Genomic DNA, 22,409 nt, shown 5'->3' with positions numbered 1-22,409 from the left:
CTGTGCGGTTCTAACACCACAATTATTTTTCGATTTAAAATTTTTTATTTTTTATTAAAAAAATTTGTATGCAATATCATTGGCCAAAAATATCACGTGACCTAAATAAACCCAAAATTAAAATTATCTCAAACTTTTGTTCTACTCGAAATTTTTGCAAAATGTTTTATCTTGAATGTTAGTTAGGCCAATGCGCGCCTAATTAAATATAAAATTTCAGATTTTAAGATTTCATAAATTTTTAATAAAAGTGTCATAATTTTTATAAATAATGATATTTTTGAAAAATATTATGTAAACACGGTAATTGGACCTGTGCGGTTCTAACACCACAATTATTTTTCGATTTAAAATTTTTCATTTATTTTTTTTAAATTTGTATGCAATATCATTGGCCAAAAATATCACGTGACCTAATTAAACCCAAAATAAAAATTACCTCAAACTTTTTTTTTACTCAAAATTTTCGCGACATGTTTTATCTTGAATGTTAGTTTGGCCAATGCGCGTCTAATAAAATACAAAATTTTAGGTTTTGAGATTTCATAAATTTTTAATAAAAGTTTCATAACTTTTATGAATATTAATATTTTCGAAAAATATTTTGTAAACACGGTAATTGGACCTGTGCGGTTCTAACACCACAATTATTTTTCGATTTAAAATTTTTTATTTTTTTTTCAAAAAATTTGTATGCAATATCATTGGCCAAAAATATCACGTGACCTAATTAAACCCAAAATAAAAATTATCTCAAACTTTTGTTCTACTCGAAATTTTTGCAAAATGTTTTATCTTGAATGTTAGTTAGGCCAATGCGCGCCTAATTAAATATAAAATTTCAGATTTTAAGATTTCATAAATTTTTAATAAAAGTGTCATAACTTTTATAAATAATGATATTTTTGAAAAATATTATGTAAACACGGTAATTGGACCTGTGCGGTTTTAACACCACAATTATTTTTCGATTTAAAATTTTTCATTTTTTTTTTAAATTTGTATGCAATATCATTGGCCAAAAATATCACGTGACCTAATTAAACCCAAAATAAAAATTACCTCAAACTTTTGTTTTACTCAAAATTTTCGCGACATGTTTTATCTTGAATGTTAGTTTGGCCAATGCGCGCCTAATTAAATATAAAATTTCAGATTTTGAGATTTCATAAATTTTTAATAGAAGGGTCATAACTTTTATAAGAATAATATTTTTGAAAAATATTATGTAAACACAGTAATTGGACCTGTGCGGTTCTAACACAACAATTATTTTTCGATTTAAAATTTTTTATTTTTTTAAAAAAAATTTGTATGCAATATTATTGGCCAAAAATATCACGTGACCTAATTACCCACAAAATAAAAATTATCTCAAACTTTTGTTCTACTCAAAATTTTTGCAAAATGTTTTATCTTGAATGTTAGTTAGGCCAATGCGCGCCTAATTAAATATAAAATTTCAGATTTTGAGATTTCATAAATTTTTAATAAAAGTGTCATAACTTTTATAAGAATAATATTTTTGAAAAATATTATGTAAAGACAGTAATTGGACCTGTGGGGTTCTAACACAACAATTATTTTTCGATTTAAAATTTTTTATTTTTTAAATTTGTATGCAATATCATTGGCCAAAAATATCACGTGACCTAATTAAAGCCAAAATAAAAATTATCTCAAACTTTTGTTCTACTCAAAATTTTTGCGAAATGTTTTATCTTGAACGTTAGTTAGGCCAATGCGCGCCTAATTAAATATAAAATTTCAGATTTTAAAATTTCATAAATTTTTAATAAAAGTGTCATAACTTTTATAAATTATAATATTTTTGAAAAATATTATGTAAACACGGTAATTGGACCTGTGTGGTTCTAACACCACAATTATTTTTCGATTTAAAATTTTTTATTTTTTTTTTTAAAATTTGTATGCAATATCATTGGCCAAAAATATCACGTGACCTAATTAAACCCAAAATAAAAATTACCTCAAACTTTTGTTTTACTGAAAATTTTCGCGAAATGTTTTATCTTGAATGTTAGTTAGGCCAATGCGCGTCTAATAAAATACAAAATTTTAGGTTTTGAGATTTCATAAATTTTTAATAAAAGTTTTATAACTTTTATGAATATTAATATTTTCGAAAAATATTTTGTAAACACGGTAATTGGACCTGTGCGGTTCTAACACAACAATTATTTTTCGATTTAAAATTTTTTATTTTTTAAATTTGTATGCAATATCATTGGCCAAAAATATCACGTGACCTAATTAAACCCAAAATAAAAATTATCTCAAACTTTTGTTCTACTCAAAATTTTTGCAAAATGTTTTATCTTGAATGTTAGTAAGGCCAATGCGCGTCTAATAAAATACAAAATTTTAGGTTTTAAAATTTCTTAAATTTTTAATAAAAGTTTCATAACTTTTATGAATATTAATATTTTCAAAAAAAATTTTGTAAACACGGTAATTGGACCTGTGCGGTTCTAACACAACAATTATTTTTCGATTTAAAATTTTTTATTTTTTTTTAAAAATTTGTATGCAATATCATTGGCCAAAAATATCACGTGACCTAATTAAACCCAAAATAGAAATTACCTCAAACTTTTGTTTTACTCAAAATTTTTGCAAAATGTTTTATCTTGAATGTTAGTTTGGCCAATGCGCGTCTAATAAAATACAAAATTTTAGGTTTTAAGATTTCATAAATTTTTAATAAAAGTTTTATAACTTTTATGAATATTAATATTTTAGAAAAATATTTTGTAAACACGGTAATTGGACCTGTGCGGTTCTAACACAACAATTATTTTTCGATTTAAAATTTTTAATTTTTTTCAAAAAATTTGTATGCAATATCATTGGCCAAAAATATCACGTGACCTAATTAAACCCAAAATAAAAATTACCTCAAACTTTTGTTTTACTGAAAATTTTCGCGAAATGTTTTATCTTGAATGTTAGTTAGGCCAATGCGCGCCTAATAAAATATAATTATTTAGGTTTTGAGATTTCATCAATTTTTAATAAAAGTGTCATAACTTTTATGAATATTAATATTTAAAAATTTTGTAACACTTTGCAACACAGTCTACCAAACGTCAAACTATCACTTAAATAATAACTATAAAATTAATAAAGTCTTTTAAAAAAAATTTAATTATTGATTTACTATGGTATTCTCTAAAATTGTGTTGTGTCTAATTAACACGTTCATTAAACTAGTTGTTTAATAAAAGGTTTTGAAAAAACGGTCTTTATAAGGTTTCAAAAAATGACAAATACCCATATTTACAACAGTTATTTGGGCCTTAGTTTTCTTTATTAAAATTAGCACACGGGTTTCAATACAAACATGAATATTTTATTACGCACACTAGAACTTAAAAAATGCCATGCGAATAATAGTAATCTTGGAATAAAATAAACGACAAAAATATTAAGTCCATGTCGCATAACGCAACTTGAATACGAAGCCACAAAGAAAGGACATTTTTTAAAGAGATTTGAATTTTTCTAAATATAAATTTTTGTGACGTGTTCACTCGCTGGGTGAACGCACGTCATCAATTTTAAGAATCATACGAACAAGTTGTGTTGCAAGTGAGATTTGTTGTTTCTTGCCAACCAAAGTTTCGATAACATGTTGCTCTTTCATATCTGATATGATAATTTAAAAAAGATTGTTATTGACCCATTTCCAGAAAAAATATCTTTTAGATTCTAAAGTGTAGTGGCCAGAAAACTTGGGCTTTACCACATGAGGTCCTGGGTTCGGTTTCCACTGCTCTCATGCTGTGAGGCGCTATAAACTCCTGCTGAGCCAACACTTATTCAACAGTTTGATTATCATTTATATTCTATTACATCCCGAAGTGCCAAGGGCAACTTGAGACTGGGTCATAGAGTCAACCTTCCCACATCGAGAATAAAAGAATGTAAAAAAATAAATAGCTTAAAAAGGTCTGTATTTTACCTTTGGTTCCGTGCTGCAAGCAATCGATGCCCAAATGTGGGTTGGATTCATTTACTTGTTGTGATCTAGCATCAGAAAGTGTTTGAATGGGATTTAAACCACTGTTCTCAGCCAATGCCAATGGTACGGTCTCCAGGGCATGACCGTATGCACGCATTGCGTATTGTTCAAGAGACGGATTCTAAAAAAAATTTTTTTTTTTAAAGGCATGGAAAAAAAACAAGGCCACAAACAGTTAAAATGTTAAAATTTTAATAACAGACTTTATACGAAATATATAAAAATTTACCAAATCTGCAGCTTTATTTACAGCAATGGCGCAAGCTATTTCACATGCACCACCTCCATACACAACTCTGCTGTCACGCACCAAGTTTCTTATAACACATAGCGCATCATGGACTGACCTCTTTGCTTCTTCGACAATCTGAAAACAATGGTAAAGATTTACTAAAAAGGGGGCCCTAGTACATTAAAAGAAATCTTAAGAAAACTATAACACTTTATTTAATTTACTTAATATTACCATTTTGTTGCCTCCTCTCAAGAAAATTGTGACCGCTTTGGTATTTTTACAACCCTCAATAACTAACATTCGGTCCTTGGTGGTCCCAAAAGTTAATTCACGAACAATTCCAGCTTGACCAAGTTTTTCCTTGGTCAGTTCAGAAAATCTTGGTACAATTCTACCACCAGTTGCAATAGCAATCAACTAAAAATAAATATAAATTCTAAAAATTAGAGTCAGTATTAAAATAAGGTACTCTTATCATTATTTTACATAGTAGCTATTGTAGTGCATTAGGATTTAAACATACATAGTCAAGCAAAATTTACTAAAAATATTTAAAATTATTTTGTACCTCAATTTCAGGACCTCCAACCCATCTTACTGCGGGCAATTCGTTCTGAAGTAAAAGATGGTTGGCTTCATCATCAAATCCCCACTGACATATTGCAAGGTTTGCTCCACAATCTTTAACCTAAAGAAAAAAAAAAGTAATAAAAAAACTGCCAACGTTTTAAAAGTTTACTTGTAAATTAGCGTGAAATCAAGTATTTCATTAAGTTAATTTAACGCTTTCGCCAGATTAATAAACACACAACTTTATACAAGTAAACTTAAACTAGCTTTAAGTTAAAAAATTATACAAATATTTATATTTAAATTCTAATCAAGAACTAACTTGTTGAACCATTTCTTGAAATTTGGAGATCTCATAACTTTGAAGTTTCTTGTAATCCTCTACCGAGGTAACATCAAGCTTATGTTTGGTTTTTGGCTTAGGAGGTTCAAATGGACAGGTCAGGATGGCCAACTTAGCATCTTTGATTTGCTGTTACATTGAGATTGTGGTTTAAAGTTTTTATTTTATGTTATGACTACAAAAATTTCTTTATTAAACAATTTAAAAGACTTAAGTATATATACAAGTAGTACAACAATAAATAAATTTACATTATGTAACTCAGCTATATAAAAAAAATAATAAAATTTTACAAAATAAACTTTGATTGTATTTTTTTCATGTTATTAAAATTACCTTAGGCATCTGGGGATGGCTCATATCTTTGTCTATTAAAACTCCTTTAATTAGTTGACTGTCTTCTAGTCTTCCTCCTTGCTTCCCTTCGACTTTGATCAACTCGAAATCCACATCCTTGCGTTCAAAATCAGCAACCGACATAATTGCTCCAACTGCAATTTCAGCAAATTGACGATGGCATTTAGTAACACTAGAAAATAAAAACATTATATTCACTAAAAGTCTGTCTATGTTTTAAATCAGAAGTTATATATGCTGAAATCAAAAGTTCTATATATATGCTATTTTTAATGTTTTTACATTTTTTTTATCTCAGAAATTGAGAAGGTTGTACTCACTGGCAAACATTGAATGTCTGCACTCAGTATTAGCATGGCTTTTTTTCATCATCGATAAAAATTTAAAAAACAAACTATTTAAAAAAAAATTATAAGCAATAAAAATTTATACATTTTAGAGCCCAAGGTGGTCATTGCTACTTGAATTAAACTCTCAGTATTTTCTGTGTCAATTGGAAAATCATCAGCAATGGCATCTAATTTTTCCAGGGCTACCCTCATAGCTGCCTCATACCCATCGGCTATTCTGATTGAATGAATCCCACGATCAATCAACTCTTCAGCTTGTTCCAACAAAGCACCAGCAAGCACTAAAAAATTTTAACAAATTTTTAAGCTAAAGAAAAATTTCTTTTTTACGTTAACTTCTATTCTGTTATAGATATTGAAATTAGATAAAAATTTAAAATATTTACCAACGACACCAGTTGTTCCATCTCCAATTTCATCATCTTGAGATTTGGACAATTCAACCATAAGTTTGGCAATCTGGTGTTTAACGTCCATTTTATCCAAGATGGTTGCACCATCATTGGTCACTGTAACTTCACCATCTGGGGAGACCATCATTTTGTCGAGTCCTAAAGTTAATAAACAATATTTAATTTTATTTCAGGTCCAATATTTAGGTAAAATAAAAATACATTAACTTACCATTAGGTCCTAGTGAGGTTCTAACAGTACTTGCTACCGTTTTGGCTGCAAGAATATGACTCTAAAAAGAATTAATTTGCGTTTTTTAAAAAAACAATAATCAATAAATGCAAAAATCCCATATTTGAATAATAACCACATTTTTACAAAAAATTTAACAAAATTTAAAAATTAAATATATTTTTAGCAATAGTTTGGCTTACTTTAATTGCGTCAGTACCACTCAACCGAGATTTTGATTCTTGGTCTCGCAAAATAATAAAAGGTCGTCCATACTCGTCAAATGCAACTGTGCCGACAGATGCCATTTTAAAAAACTTAAGAACTAAATTTAAAGTTAAATTATTAACACAACTACTGTCTTTCCAGATAAGGTTATTTGAGCAACTCAGGCTATACAACAAACCGTATGATTCGTTATTTTTTTATTTTTAATTCGAGAACGTTCGCGAGTCGGCAAGGCAAATTTAACGGTAAATCACGTTGTGCGGTCATGCGTTAGGATATATATTTTTAAATATTTGTCCTCAAAAGTGACATTACAATCTGCTTGATATTTAAACATAAAAAAAGGTTTTAACTGATAAACAATGAATACTTTTTTTTAATAGTAATAATTTACAACTTGTTACTAAATTAACATGTTAAATTTTAATGTCTAAATCTTTTTTTTAAATACAGACACCTTAAAAAATACCATTTATTAAAAGCAAAACAACGTAATATTTACAAGGCAATTCTTGTTTAAATAAAACAAAAACATAGCAGGCACGATATTACCACATTACTAACACTACTTTAAGTTAAAAAACACCATTTAAATTAAATTATGAACGAAATATCTTAACAGTTCTTTGATTTCGACATTGTATAATCATGACCAGCAAAAGTATGACGCTAAAGAGTGAGAAGAACAAAAGTAGTTTTAATTCGCTGGCCTGTCGTGATTTTAGCACTGTAACATAATCGTTGATAAACTTGTCCGAAACAACGATAGCTAGAAACAAAAACAAGTTTTAATTTCGTATATTTTGTTTCCCTTTCTTATGAAGCCATACAAAACTAATTATGGCTAAACTTAAGTTCATTAAAACAATTTTCTAGTTATGTTAAAACTTAATAAACAATAATAAATTTATTGTTTATAGAAACTAGTTTTAAATTAAATAACAAATTTCACTTACCATCCTCTTTTAGATCTCCATTCTGCCGACAGGTCATTTGGTTACTTGTAAGCTCATATCCACCCCTACACGAACAAACTATTCCAGTAGGTTTGTTTGTGCATATCTGCTCGCAACCGCCATTTTTCTTAGACAAATTAAATTTGCATTTGTGAAATTAATAATTTTGAGTAAAAGATTTTATTAATAAATTTCAAAAAAACATAAAATTTTACCATTCAACGAAAAAATTATTTTTTGAATTTTTTGTTTTATTGTTTAATATTTGCTACCATTTAAACCTACCTCAGTACATGTCGGTTTGGGAGAGTGAATGACAACCAGTGGTCCGGCCGAGACCACGTCATGAAGTTGGTTTGCACTTCTTTTTGCTATTCCACTAGGTGGCCAATCTTCAAATTGTGGATAAATGTAGGTCTACAATTTAAAAATACTTTAATGTTATTTAATTAAAAACAATTTTAATTAACAATTTTCATTTACAGATGGTTGTAGTTTTTTAAACAAGGTAAACTGAGCTTATCTAGTTTAACTTAAACAGCATTAGAAAAGAAAGGACATTTACATTTTAAAATATAGATTTGGACCATAACATAAACAACACAAATAATGGCAATGCAAAAACAATTTTTTTTTCCTAAATATAATTACTTACTTCGTTACAAACAAATTGCTCACTGCATAAGTGAACCAAACAATGAACATAAATATAAGGTTCCATTCCTGCCCAACCAAACGCTTTGAATGCAAATCTAGATTTTATTCCTTCGTTGTTTTTAATTAAAATAACTGTTTCGGGGTCACCTTCGTCCTGTATTCCTTCCCTTTAAAGATTTAATACAAAACAAAGGGTTTAAACCAATTTATTGGAAATATTTTATCGCATAAATTAATACCTAATAAAAATAAAACTTACGCATTATTGATAAACCTATATTGAACTGGGTCGTTTGGATCGTCTGTAGGCGTCGCCCAACATCTCTTTGTCTTTAAAAAATATAAAAATATTTCCCAGTCGAAAAATTAAAATTACCCATTAAAAATAATATTTTAACACCAAAGCCAATAACTTTAATATGTTAGCCTAAATTTTTGAGGAGGAAGTATTGTAAACAACAAAAACTTGGACTACCTGTAATGAATACTGCAGCTCCGTTTTCCCTCTAACTTCAATATTTACATAAACGTAGTTGGGAAACAAAACGAAATTATTTTTAAGTTTGTGAATGAAGAGCTCAGACTCATAGAATGTCATTCGAAGGTCGAAGTAAGAATTTCTCGAGTATCTGTATACTGACAATGACCTAGAAAACAAAAAACATATTCGATTAAAGCAATAAAAAAAAATTAATCGTCATATAAGTAACAAGTATATAAAATAAATAGTAACAAGTCTATCTTGATTTTTTTAGTAGTGGCACTTTTAAAAATAACAATATTAAAAACAATTAGTATATATCAACTGTACACATCTTTTAAACTGTAAATTAAACACCATGAGTCATTAGTTAAAATACCCCGACATAGTTAGTAAAACTCTACCTAAACTACATACTTATATACTCCTTTAAACGGAGATTTTAAGCTTAAAACTTGGTCTTTCGGAGTCACACACTCAAATTTCATAAAAACGGTTTCTGATAATTCGTCTTTGGAACCATCGGTTAAGGCGCCAACCACAGCTACTACAGTATATGTTCGTATTAAATGATGCTTCAACTCCTGAATGCAAAAAAAAGATTTAGATTAATGTGAAAATTTATAATTAAAAATAATTAAAAAAATTTCGATAACATAAGATAATACAAAACGTACAAAATTTGTCATTAATAAATTTAAAAAAATACCACACAATTTTTTTATTTAGTTGCAATTCCATGTAAATGTTTTAGAGAAAATACCTTAAATTCACTGCAGTAGTCTCCAGACCTTTTAAACGTCGTGTTTCCATTTTGCCTAGTAGGCAAACATATCTCTTTTACATTACCAACGTCGAAATCTGGAGTGGATACTGTTGTGAGGAAAATAAATTGCACTTCGAGAGAGTTAAGACGACATGTTCGAAATCTGTTTACAATTTTGCATATGTTTTACCCCTTAAATTTTAACTTTTATTGCGATATTTACTATCCAATTTTACTAAACAAGGTCAGCTGAATCTGTTGTTATCATTGTTTGTTTACAAAATAATGTTATTAATATAACTTTTTATTACATTGTCATTTGATTAAGCTTTTTGTGTAGTATTATGTTATGTGTAATGGTAGGTTTATAAACTTAAATAAAATTTAAACAGGCAAATATTTGTTAAAAAGGTTGTGGCAAAATAAAAAGAAACTTACGTTATTTCTGCATTTTTGTGAAGATCGCATTCAAATACAGGATCAAGAAATTTTAAAATATCATTTCCACTTGATCTATTAAAACCTCTCGGCTCAAAACAAGAAGCTAAACATGGTTAAATACGTTTAACTTACAAATAAGTTTTCTAATGTATTAGAGTAAAAAAATTGCTCCAGAGCACTAACATAGCTTAAAGCGTATTTTACATAATGGTCAATTTTTTGACAGATTTTATACACAACTTACGCCTGCATGTTCTTCCATCCCCCACATACCCATACCCACAAACACATTTGTAAGAATCTTGTGTGTCAATACAAACCGCTCTTTTATGACAACCGTGTTTTTCCATTGCACATTCACCTTACAAAATATACAAAACAATTCACTCAAGTGGGTGATAATGAGAATTGTTAATAGTGAACAGACTTAACAAAATTATTTATAACGGGAATTGTTTTCACAGAAAAAAAACTTACTTAATATTTGACCATTTTGAGAATAACCTAAAAATATAAATAAACTCAATGTTGTACTGAACTGCAAACTACATTCATTAGACTACATTTGGTTTTTCTAGTTTTACGTGAATACATGATAAACAATAGTTGGTAAAATTGAACACAAATGTGTTAACGTACTTGTCTTACTAAAAAACTTAGTTTTAATTATGTTAAGTAATAACCTGTTCTAACACAGCTTAATATTCCAACGACAACCACAATTGCCTGGATCTTCATCTAATTGCCTAAGTCGAAAACCTTAAAAGTAGAAAAAAGCAAATTTTTGTGACGTCACTTTAAAAATTTGTTTTATCAAAACGATAAAGCAATTAACCAAATTAAATTAATCAATAAAAAACCCTTTTAAGTTTTATAGCCTAAACAATTTTAACCTGTTCTTAGCGCTAACGTTATAAAGTAAAAACATTTGACCCAGTTTTCTGCTTACTTTTGTAGGTTTTCGTTCTATTTCGCAACGAATAAATGACTGAAAACTTCCCACACTTTTTGGTTCCGGTTTTTAAATCGCTGTTTTTTTGGTCATATAAATAATAAAATCGGTAGAAAAACAGGTAAATGTTTACGTAATTTAATTTCAAATTTACCAAATTACAAAAGACATTATACTTGGTCAAATAGGCATTGTAAGTTAAAACAACAAAATACCAAAAAACTTACAAAGGCTTCGTTTCCAAAGTTTTTTAATCTTTTGTTTTTAAAAATAACTTGTATCGAAAATTGTTGTAAATGTATCAAACAAGCTATTTAAAAGTTTAACAACCCATTTTATTGCTATTTGCTTATAATATCTTATACTACCAAATTCATCACAAATAAAATATAAGATCACCTGTAGTTTACGGCCCTTGAACGAACTCTCAACTTTATAGAGCTCGGAAAATTTACATATTATTTTTACGATTTTGGGAATATATATTTATAACCTCCACCCATAAATTTAAAACACTTTTCTGTATAATCGTGGGTTAATATTATTTTATAATCGCGGTAACTAAAACAAACTGTTCTTGTTACTTTTACGGGTTTTGCACCTCCTTAATTTTGCAGATAAAATTTAAATAAACTATAAGTGATCCAAAAAACACAACAGTGATTTTTGTCATTTTTTTGTACTTTTTTAATAAGTCTCCATGTCACATAAATTATACACAAATATAACTCAAAGCAAAAACAATTACGAGTTAAAATCAAATAAGCAACCAATCAAAAACCTGCAAACCAACAATTCATTATGACGTATACAGTGACGTAACAACAAACAGGTAGCAGCAGTTCCTTTACCAAAAAGCCTGTTAAAAATGGATGCAAAATTTTCTGGTTTAAGGATAGTTAATTAAACAGTAGTTAGTATCACATTTATATTGGCAATTTAAACTAAGATTTAACCTTACAATTATAACCGATTAAGAATAACACGTTAAAACACAAAGGCATAAAAATCACGATGCAAAAACTAATCTTTAAAATACTAATTTCCCATCCACCAAAAAGTGACCCTTCACCCCGATTTGTTACACTTTTGGAGCAAAAAAAATCCCCCAAAACGAAAAACGTAATAATCACGCACGTCTTACAAGTATTAAACACGTTATTAAGGCTTTAAATTGTCAGACTCGGTTAGTTTGTTTAAAAAAAAAATTGGAACACATTTCAAAAGAAAAAAGAAGTACACACAGAAACTCAGTGGAGATACAAAAAAGCATAAAAAAAAACAGATAGCAGACGAATTTTGATTGAAATTTTTGTATGGTGAAAACGTTACGTTTAAGCCAGGTTAGGCTTATCATGGCAGCTGGGTACAAATCGCAATAGTCAAATACAAAAAGTACAATACGGTATTTGTTTAAATAGTAATGTTTTTTTTAATTTATAGGTCACCTGATATTTTACGTAATCGCCAAGCGGTTCAAAAAAAGCAGCAAAAAAGCAAATTATTATCAAATTAATACAGGCATAAGTCATTCCCTTAATTAATTATTCTACACAAAATTAAACCGACAATTGGGTATTATATAAAAGAAGGACTTATTAATAACCACCACATGAAAAATAAATCACTAGCAAAAGGTTTACGTAAGTCGGGAAAAAAATGAAAGGCCGACACTAGACTTACACCATGAGCATTTGATATTAACGCAACAGCTGATCCGAGCAATATCACGTAATTTGGAACGCGTACAACGAGACGAAATTAAACTCGCACGTTTGCAATAAATAGGATTAGAGATTATTCATTAGTGGTTTAACGTAATTACGCTTATAGTAATGCAATCGATTTCGAAATTTAAATTTTTAAATTACAAAAAATTGTAAAATTTTGAATTGTCCAAAAAAAATATTATTTTTGTTTTAAAACTGCAGTGCAAATAACAGAAATGTCAAGAGCATTAATTAGCAATTTGGCACCGTTTTTGTACAGAATTACCTGGCATAAAATACAGATTATTGATTAACTTTTATCGCCACCTTACTTTTTTGTGCTAAATGACCCGCCCCGGCGCACGGAACCATTCTGTAAGCAAGGTTGCAATTTTTTATTGCATCTGGCAATATTCTTCAAATTCAGGTGGAAAATGTTTGTAAAGAGTAGCACACAAAACCACCTAACCCACTAAAATGTCTCATGCAAGTAAAAACAAAAAACTTGCACCTTTTCGATATAGCTTTACCACACAAAAACAATTTTTTTGCAACAAACCCGGCAAAAATGCCCGAATTTGAATCGTTCTATTGTTTACCAGTAAAATATTCAGTTGTTCGTATTTTTTTTTTGCTAATCAAGTAGTTCTTTTTGTTTCTTTTTTAACTGAAGTGGCGTCGCCCGTCGCCTGATTTTCTGTTGAACTTATCTGATTTTCGGCCGAAGTTTTTTTAGGAACCTCGCTTGAAGATTCTTGAACGGGCGGCTAAAAAAAAATTCAAAAATTATTTTTTTAAAAACAAAAAATATTATATTTAATAGTTTAACATTAAAAATACTAACTAACCAAAACTCTGAAGTCTTCCAAATTTTTAAACTTTATCAGCCAGTCTTCTATTCTAGGATCAACTTTTTGTTGCTTGTTTTTTGAATATTTCAAGTAGGCCCAAAACTTTTCAAGACCATAAAGTTGACCTGTGAATAATGAAACAATAAAAATTTGAGACAAAAATAAATTTTTAAGAAAATTTAAAAATTCAACAACTATTTTACCTTCTTCGTAGTCTAAAATAACATTATTTTGGAATTCCTGAAACACGTCACTTCGGAATTTTTTCTCCAAACCATAACTGTAAAATCTGAACAAGCACTCAAGCCCATATCTAAGAATAAATATTTAATTTATTATCAAGAATAGATTTATTTAAAATAAAAATATTAAATAAAAAATTGCACACTTTTAAAGGTAAAAACTTTTTAAGAATTAAAAAATAACAGCCCAGTGTAGTGGTCAGGACATTTGGTGTCACTATGGGAGGTCCTGGGGTCGATCCCAACTGCTCTTATGCTGTAGTGCCCTTAAGTAAGTACGTTATAAATGGTATAAACTACTCATGGGCAAATACAGCCCAATTATAGAGCAATTATGATCTATAGTACCACAAACTGCCAAAGGCAACTTGAGACTGGGTCAGTGTAACTTATGTCACTCTATGTTTAGGTCGAGAAGTTGACCTTTCCACATTAAGATAAATAAATAAAAAACATATGGTGACCAATTTACAACTGTTCAAAATCGTTACCAAAAATACGGAAATTTTTTTTTAAAATTTACCTGTAGCCCTGTTTTCCATCTTCTTGTGCGAGGTTTTTAAACTCTTCGAACATTTTTTTATTAAAATTATCGCGAAGAAAAAATGACCAAAACCGGAACAAGGTGTTCATCTCTTGAGATTTTCCTATTCCCAGTCTTTCTCTTTCTGCAAAGTATTTTAAATTATAAAAATAAAACAAAATTCTAAATACTTTTTAGATATATTACAACACTTTAAAATTAGAAATTTTGACATAATTAAATATATAAAGGAGTGGTCCAAAAGTCTTAATAAATAACCACAATACAACACAAATACCCACAAAAACTCTGATAAAAGTTTCTAAACCTATATTCCTGCTTACCCTAAGATATCCCTGCTTCTACCAATCCTTTTTTTAACAAGGTTTAGTGCCATAACAGTCAATTTTAAGGCTATTAAGAAATGACATTGTAAAACTGCTTAATAAAAAACTTGAATTACCCTTTAGGCATTTTGTATGGAACTTGCTGTATACTTGTTGAGCAAATCCCTTTTGTTTGAGTAACGAATGCGAGGGATGCTCGAACTTGGGAAGAGAATGAGGAGTTCCTTTCCTTCCATCCCTCGAGGAGGGACTGAAACTGCGATCGCTATGACAAAAACAAAACATTTTAAACAAAAAATTTGAATAAATATAAAGAACTAAAAAAAAATTGCAAGAAATAATAACAAATACTTATAAAACACCTTATTTAAGATTATGAAAATAAATATTTAACATTGAGATTTAAAAATTTTGAAGATGAATTACCTAACAGATGGGGTTCTGGATCTTGATCTATGTTCCCTAATATCCATCACCCAACCAACATGATGTTCCTGTGGGGGATGGCTACTATGACGGGTCTTACATTTACGTGGGGTCTGTTAAAGATATAAATAAATAAAGTTAAAAAAACTTGGTCAAAGTTTTTTTTGTAGCCATTATTATTTGCTTACCTTAGGATCAGGGGCTTGGTTGTCCTTGACAACTGGATAAAAACGAGGGGCAGTCACTGAGTCTTTATGATGTGGGGTTCGAGGGGTGTGTAGAGCTGGAGAGCGGGTAATCGGACTTCCTTCTATCCTAGCTGGAAGACTGCGAGGTACAAACGTTTCATCTGAGAAAAGAAAAGAATTCAATATTAAAAAAAAATTTAGAAAATATGAGAAAAAAAAGAAATGCACCTCAAAAATGTGATCAATTTATTTTGTTTTAGCACAGTTAATTCATAAATTAAATTATTTTTTAATAAACCCAGTATATATATACAAAAAAAATTGTTTTACCTTTGTTAGTGACAACGGGAGGAGGACCCAGTATAGTTTTGGCAGGAGGACCCGGAGGAGTAATTTGACTCTCATCCATAGTTTGTTTCCTTTCTCCTCCTCCTCTCAGATCATTAAAGTCCTCTCTACTGATCACATTCACTGTCGTGTAAGGACCCTTCGTCTCCTGAAAATTTTAAATTCAAGTTAATTTTTTTAATTTTAAAGTAAGAAAAAAAGATTTGAAACTTACGCTCGGTTCATATTCAAAATCATCATCCCAAGAATCCCAAAGCTCCTGCTCGTAGTAATAAAGTCCATCGTTGATGACGGATGCAAGATCTTGAGTCATCTTTGTCCTTGTTGTAAAACTTCCAGTTCGATCACCTCCCGGATGCTTCCGATATGCTGGAGGAGTCTGGAAACGAAAAAGATGGTAGTACTGGCAAAGTATTTAGGTAACAATGTTTTTACTTTTAATTTATTTTTAAATAAAACGCACCTGAGTGACGATGATGATCTTCCGGATGTCAGCATCCGTGACTTCATCCTCTGAGTCAGAATCCCATTTTGCAAAACTTCTCTTGTTGATGTTCAGTTCCTCCATCTCCTCATCAAACATAAACTCCAAGTTTTCACGAAGGTCCTTCTTTGCTCCAACTCCTTTTGGAGGAGCAGTTTTGTCTTCTTTTTGTGCTGGAGGTGTTTCTAAAAAAATATGAAAAAAATCTATATAATACAAAAAATAATTAATGAAATTAAAAAAGGGATTTAAAAGCTTAATTTATCAATGTCAATTTTTTGTTTATTACCTTCTTTTTGTGACTTGTTTGATTTTTCGTTCTTGAGGCGATCTTGCTTGTGTTTATCATTCTTATGAGTCTGTAAAGTTTACACCAATTCTAGTTATAATACAACCGCACTTATAAAAGATCATTTTTTACAGCATTTTGATAACACAATTAAAATTACATAACACTATGAAATGAGCAATTTCCTGCATCAAATAGTTAGTAATAAATTGTTTTACCTTTTTAGGCCTATTAGGTCGATGTTTTTCCACTTTTGTCCACCAATCACTATCCAAATCAGGCAGAGAACTACTTAGGCCTGATTGTCTTGATGCTAGAAGTGAGTTTTGTTGGCGAGAGTTAGATTTTATGTCGACGGGTGTGCTGGATAGGCTGGCTTTGTTCTTAGAAGATTCTTTTGCATGTTCTAAAAAAAAAAAAATTATTTAGATATTATTTTTTTAAACTAGTCAATAGCCCTCCCTTCAGTAAGATTTAAACTGTTGTGATATGGTCACAACTATTAACTTTTATTTGCCCACACTAATATACATGCTTACCATAAACAGCAGTTTTATTTATTTTGTAGGACTATAAATTGGATATGTATATATATTATCCACTAAGCTTTTTTATATATAGCTGACAATTAAAAAAAAAACTTAAAAATTTTGTACAACATGGATCTACATTTTAGTTAAATAAATGCAAAAAATTTTAAAATAAAAAAATCAACACAAACCGGAAAATTGTTGATTTTCCAAATGAGGTTCATCGTTGATTGGGTTCAAGGCTTTACTGGGGACAAAGCCTGGAGCATCAATCCACTTCCACAACTCAGAATGAGCAACAACCTCTTCGTTGACCTCCGGTGGTGGTTTTACTTCGTCCACAGAGCGATGTCTAACCACGCGTGACGGGGAGTTTGAGAACTCGTCTGAGGTTGTGGGGCTCAAACTCACGATAACAGGAGCATGGGTACTTGACCCCGGCGATAAAATGGGTACCCCGCTGGCGTCATCACTCATGCTGTTGCATATTACCCATTGTTTGGGGTTTTCTTTGCATCGAACTTTGCCGTCTGTTACCTCAACCACAGAGCTATCTTTAAGTGCCTGGCAAAACATATTTATAAATTTTTTCAGGAATTTTTAAACATAAAAAAAATATTTTTGTAAATGTGTCATGTTTCAGCAGTTTTAATGTTTAAACATTTAATTTAAAGCAATTGATAGTAAAATGTTTAGTTAAAGTTTTAAATTTTGTGTATATCATTTTAACAAGCTTCCTGATTAAATAATTTAGAAAGTGTTGCTATGTTGTATTCTACTATACAGGTTGGAAATTGGAAGTGTTTAGTTGAATGTATACCTCATAAATCACATCAATATCTGTTGTGAGCGTTTGAACGCGTTGAAAACTTGCAATAAAACTCATCGGTATAAAACCTTCGTCATCCATCTGTTATAAAACAGCAGCATTTCAATTTAAAAGAATAAGTACTATATAAATTAGGTAGACTAAACTATATGTTAACTTTTTAAACAAATCATATGGTCAATATTTTATGGACAATTTTGACAGTAACAGTTTCCTGATATGACTACAACAAATTATAGCTTTCCTGAAAAAATTTCGTGAAAAAGTTTCAATATGCTTTCAAGGAAGTCTAAAAAATTTCTGCAATGTTTATATATTTTAATTTCTTACCTTTCGTCGTAAAAAGAAGTCGCCTTCCAAGTTCTCAGTGCTAAAGTAGTACTCTCTAAAAATTAAAAACAAAATTAAGCATACAAAAAATGTTTTTACCCAAATTTAAAATACTATTAAACTAATTTACAGTTTTAAAACCACTCATGTCAAAAGATTTAAGATTTTTAACTAATTTTATGCATCTTAAGCAAAAATTATACCCTAAAAAATTGTTATAGTTTATTTAATTTCACTTACATTTGCCATCTGATATATTCCAGATTTGGCAGAAAATTTCCAGCGCCAGCATTATTTACTACACCCTCTTCTGGCGCATACATGCGAGTACCATCATCTAAAAAGGTTGCGGTACCAACAATCTCAAGTGGTACCGCATTGAGCTGGAAACCATTTGCATCGTACACAACCAAGGTACCGGGTGGTAAGTGTTCACCACTTGCATATGCCTTTTCTATGAATAATAATTTAAACATATGATTAAATTCATTTTATTTGCAAAATCTAATTAAAAAATGTTAAAAACAATTAATTTACCTAATCTTCCCCTTGACGAACCCCTAAATGACCCCCGGCCCCTTCCACGACCCCTCCCTCTTCCACCTCGTCCTCTGCGGCCTTGTTCATTTCTGGGACTATTACCCCATCTTTTACCCTTGTAGCCATCGTTATCATCACCTTTAAAAAATAAAAAAAATTTAAATTGAAACCAAAACTTGTACGCTTGTGATCATAATATTTTTTATTCCATTAATTTTTTTAAAATTACCATTTTCAGAATATCGTTGACTTCTTCTGTCTCCCTGATGACCTGGTGATGTTGACCTTGTTCGACCTCCACGACCTCTTCGTGAGCGAACATCGACGGTCATTGGAACCCATTTTTGTTTTCCTAAAAACAAATAACTTTTTATTAGCTATCTATACTTGAAAAGGAACTATTAAGCTGTGAATGACTAAAAAAGTTAAAAACTTTTGATTAGCCGAACACTGTAATTAAATGAGAGTATCCTACCTCAACTAGTTCATCATTATTCATTTGTGCAATAAAATATAAGATTTAATAAGTTTAGGAAAATAAAATATTTTAGAATGACTTTGTAAAATTAAATCACATAACCACCCAATCAAAATCAAATTCGTATAGGGCTTAAAAGAAAAAAGTGTTTTATAATTTTATTGATTAGCATCAATTAAAGGCCCTTTAAAGTGCTTCTTAACTTATAAGTAAACATCACAAGTGGATAAGAGACAGTAGAGATACAGTCCACGTCACAAGCTAGACCGCACCACAGTGGGAAAGACTGTGGCATATACAGGTTTTGGCAAACTAAAAATAATCGCTTTACCTAAGTGATGCACTAACTTAACATAGATGCACCCTCTGTACTCTTAAACTACAATTTAGCTTAGGCCCACTTAAATAAATAAGTAGCTACAAGAGGTGCACATGTAGCAACTGTGTTTTGTTTGCACAGGCATACAAAAGCATACTAGAATATAATATAGATAGATATGACAGCGAAAAAGATAAATGTTGCATATACACAGGGAGTAAACCTTCCAGTGAATTATATTGTCGATGTGTAAATGTTTGCCCTAATTAATAAGCAAACAAGGCACGAAAAAATGTCTAAACAAGGAAACCAATAAGCTTTGTCATTTAAGTGTCATCTTTTAAACTTGTTTGTTTCTTATATTTATATATATATATTTATCTATAAAAATGACTTTGCTAAAAACTTAAAAAATTCTATTTTTGTACATTCTCATTATATTAAATTTAACCCAATTTAAGGTTTTAAGTCTATTTATGCTAAAAAGTACCTTGCAGTTTAATAAAAAAAAACATAATTTTTACGCATAAGGCAAAAATCATTTTACAAACTAAAAATAACAAATTTTTGCCTACCCTTCTTTTTGCTGTTAGGTGTGTTGGGTGCTGACTTGGTATCATTTTCTTTTGACGAGTCAGAATCTTCATGCCTAGCATCGTAGTTTGATTTACCTTCATAATTTTGATTCGACCTTGCTGATCCATGTCTTTTCTTGTATTTTCTCTTTGGTACCTTTATTTTTGAACAGACAGAGGTTAAAAACAGCATTGTGACATTTATGCTGCATAATAAATAATTTAAAAATCAAATGGCGGTGTTTAAAAATAATTACATCCTATGTTACACAACATTATAATAAAAGGATTACTTGTTCTTTTAATTAAAACATAATTTTAGCATTTTAAAAACAAATTTCTCTTGATGTAACATAGCAATGATGTAATTTAGAAATGTTTTTTACTTGTTTGTGGTATTGATTCGATCCTGTACTTTTAGGTGACAGAACATTTCCATCTTTATTAGTTTTGGGAGATTTCAACTCGGGCTAAAATAAGTTTTAAATAGAATTATTTATAATAGAAATATAATCTTAAAAAACAATTATCTAAGTAAATAGCCAATTTTTTTTTAGAAAAAGAATTATAAACAAATTCCTCATATAGCTATAAAAACATGTTAAACATTTAACTCGGAAACTAACTTTTGCGACAGCATCTTTTAAAGATGGCCATGTGTCCAATTTTTTGTTGTGTTCAGTTGGTGTTTTGTTTTCCTAAAAAAAAGAAAAATAAATTTAAAAAGCCCAGTTTTTAATCTGTTGATCCATTTCTGTACGTAAATCTTACTTGTGGCTTGCTATCAGATTCCATTGTAGTAGTTACTTCCTCATGTTCTTTTCCTAATTCAAAGTTAAAATTAATATGACCATGAAAAATAGTGTTTTTTTAAAACATATTTTAACCACCACACTACAGTGTCATTAAGTATATAGTATTAACTACAACTGACATATTTTCAACATGAGTAATGATAAAGAGTTGCAGGGCTATATATATTATAATTATATAAATATTGTCACTTAACTATGCCATAGCAAACAGAAAAAAGAATTCTTATTTATCAAAAAAGTCTACAACAAAAGTTACTTCAAACAATTACAAGAATCCCATTTAAATTTTGTTTGTAGTATATGTATATATATATAGAAATTTTGTTTTTAGCTAAAAACAAAAATAAATATATAAAACAAATATATAAATTGGAATATATATGATCATATAATTATATTCCCTCATAAAAATAGCTAAAAAAAATACCTTTTACTGGATCCTGTACTTCAACAACTACAGCCTTTAGTTCACTTGGTTTTTCAATTGTCGGTGAGGTTTTGTTATTGGTGGTTACATTTTCTGTGTTTTGGCTGCCCCAAGCACATGTTGGAGGCAACACAACTGCTGCTAATGGCACTGGCTTTGCTTTTCGCAGAGATGGTGTTGATTTTTTGTTCACTTTTGGTGCTGATTTGTTTGCTTTGTAGTTTTTGGAATGATTTGAATTATTTGATTTGTTCATTTTTGATGTGGTTTGCTGAGTATTTGAATTATTTGGTTTTACAACTGGTGTCGATTGCTCTTTGCCCCATGGATTAACTTTGGGTACCGGAGCATCAACATATTCCACCTTTTTGTCCGGGTCTGATTTTTTCCCATCCGAGTCATTCGATTCACCACTTGATTGTGACTGTGAATCAGCAATATTACCATTTACTTCATTTTGAGGCACTGTTTCAGGACCCGAAGTGGTTTCATTATTATTATTTGCATTATTCTGCTTTCTTGCATCTTTTCCCTTGTCATAATTCTTTCGATACGATCTTCTTTTGTATGGTCTCCGATATTGACCTTCTTCTTTTCTTGAATAATGGTTAGTATACATTCTGCCATCATAGCGATCAGTTTTGCTCTTTACTGTGCTCCATCCCTCTTCCTGTTTTCCTTTTTCTTTAGACACATTTTCCTCAGGGTCGCTTTTCTTTACAGGACTCGTCTTCGTTTCAGGGCAACAATCCGCCCATGATACATTTTGGGGTGGCTCCTGTGTCACAAGATCACTGTTCATCGAAATAACTGCAACAGGTTCACCAGTACCAGCTGCCATCTTTTTAATTCAAAGAAATGGACTTGCCAAAAATGCTGGCACAAATTTTCTAGGGGCTTGTTGTCTTCAGATTAAATTTTTATATTTTTAATTACATATAAACAACTGCAATCAAAATAATATTGTAATAAAATTGATTAGTGATTTTTAAAATATGTTATTCTACATTTTATTCTATAATTTGCTATATATAATAAACAGATAAATCAAATAAATATATTCTACAGTTCTGATATATAGAAAATTAAACTTAAAAAAAGTAAATAAATATATAGGTTTGACTAAAGTAAGAAACAAAATCGAATTTTAATTA

At 29.8% G+C, this 22,409-nt stretch overlaps 3 protein-coding genes and 1 non-coding gene across 4 annotated transcripts; all 4 read right to left on the bottom strand.

Annotated features, from left to right (window-relative positions):
* Positions 1 to 3,351: 3,351 nt before the first annotated feature.
* Positions 3,352 to 6,938, bottom strand: LOC145763803 (T-complex protein 1 subunit epsilon-like). Its single transcript, XM_082575329.1, has 11 exons — positions 6,728 to 6,938; positions 6,525 to 6,585; positions 6,287 to 6,451; positions 5,983 to 6,181; positions 5,530 to 5,722; positions 5,173 to 5,322; positions 4,849 to 4,968; positions 4,512 to 4,697; positions 4,275 to 4,412; positions 3,986 to 4,166; positions 3,352 to 3,669 (listed from the first exon to the last, which is right to left on the bottom strand). The coding sequence occupies exons 1-11, from the start codon at positions 6,830 to 6,832 to the stop codon at positions 3,551 to 3,553; spliced, it is 1,617 nt and encodes a 538-aa protein (XP_082431455.1). The 5' UTR covers positions 6,833 to 6,938; the 3' UTR covers positions 3,352 to 3,550.
* On the bottom strand, positions 5,840 to 5,927 carry LOC145740808 (small nucleolar RNA U6-53/MBII-28). Its single transcript, XR_014280918.1, has one exon. It is a non-coding gene; the product is annotated as a small nucleolar RNA U6-53/MBII-28 (small nucleolar RNA).
* Positions 6,939 to 7,351: 413 nt separating the features above from the next.
* LOC145749718 (alpha-tectorin-like) lies at positions 7,352 to 10,791 on the bottom strand. Its single transcript, XM_082565596.1, has 12 exons — positions 10,737 to 10,791; positions 10,531 to 10,557; positions 10,298 to 10,414; positions 10,051 to 10,156; positions 9,610 to 9,775; positions 9,264 to 9,430; positions 8,841 to 9,012; positions 8,625 to 8,695; positions 8,364 to 8,532; positions 7,994 to 8,125; positions 7,709 to 7,835; positions 7,352 to 7,521 (listed from the first exon to the last, which is right to left on the bottom strand). The coding sequence occupies exons 1-12, from the start codon at positions 10,789 to 10,791 to the stop codon at positions 7,352 to 7,354; spliced, it is 1,479 nt and encodes a 492-aa protein (XP_082421722.1).
* Positions 10,792 to 11,679: 888 nt separating this feature from the next.
* On the bottom strand, positions 11,680 to 22,186 carry LOC145745687 (la-related protein 1-like). The gene is made up of 23 exons (XM_082563830.1): positions 21,256 to 22,186; positions 20,785 to 20,837; positions 20,640 to 20,711; positions 20,400 to 20,483; positions 20,014 to 20,170; positions 18,826 to 18,993; positions 18,639 to 18,779; positions 18,342 to 18,555; positions 18,102 to 18,156; positions 17,763 to 17,852; positions 17,134 to 17,506; positions 16,631 to 16,818; positions 16,413 to 16,482; positions 16,103 to 16,308; positions 15,854 to 16,018; positions 15,622 to 15,787; positions 15,292 to 15,452; positions 15,104 to 15,216; positions 14,794 to 14,942; positions 14,331 to 14,475; positions 13,769 to 13,878; positions 13,563 to 13,690; positions 11,680 to 13,481 (listed from the first exon to the last, which is right to left on the bottom strand). Exons 1-23 carry the CDS (start codon positions 22,094 to 22,096, stop codon positions 13,353 to 13,355), a joined length of 3,978 nt encoding a protein of 1,325 aa, XP_082419956.1. The 5' UTR covers positions 22,097 to 22,186; the 3' UTR covers positions 11,680 to 13,352.
* Positions 22,187 to 22,409: the final 223 nt, after the last annotated feature.

This window comes from Corella eumyota, chromosome 1 (assembly GCF_963082875.1).
Source record: "Corella eumyota chromosome 1, kaCorEumy4.1, whole genome shotgun sequence".
NCBI classification, from domain to species: Eukaryota; Metazoa; Chordata; class Ascidiacea; order Phlebobranchia; family Corellidae; genus Corella; species Corella eumyota.
The sequence above is the reverse complement of the archived record's forward strand: the minus strand, read 5'-3'. Positions and strand labels throughout refer to the sequence as shown.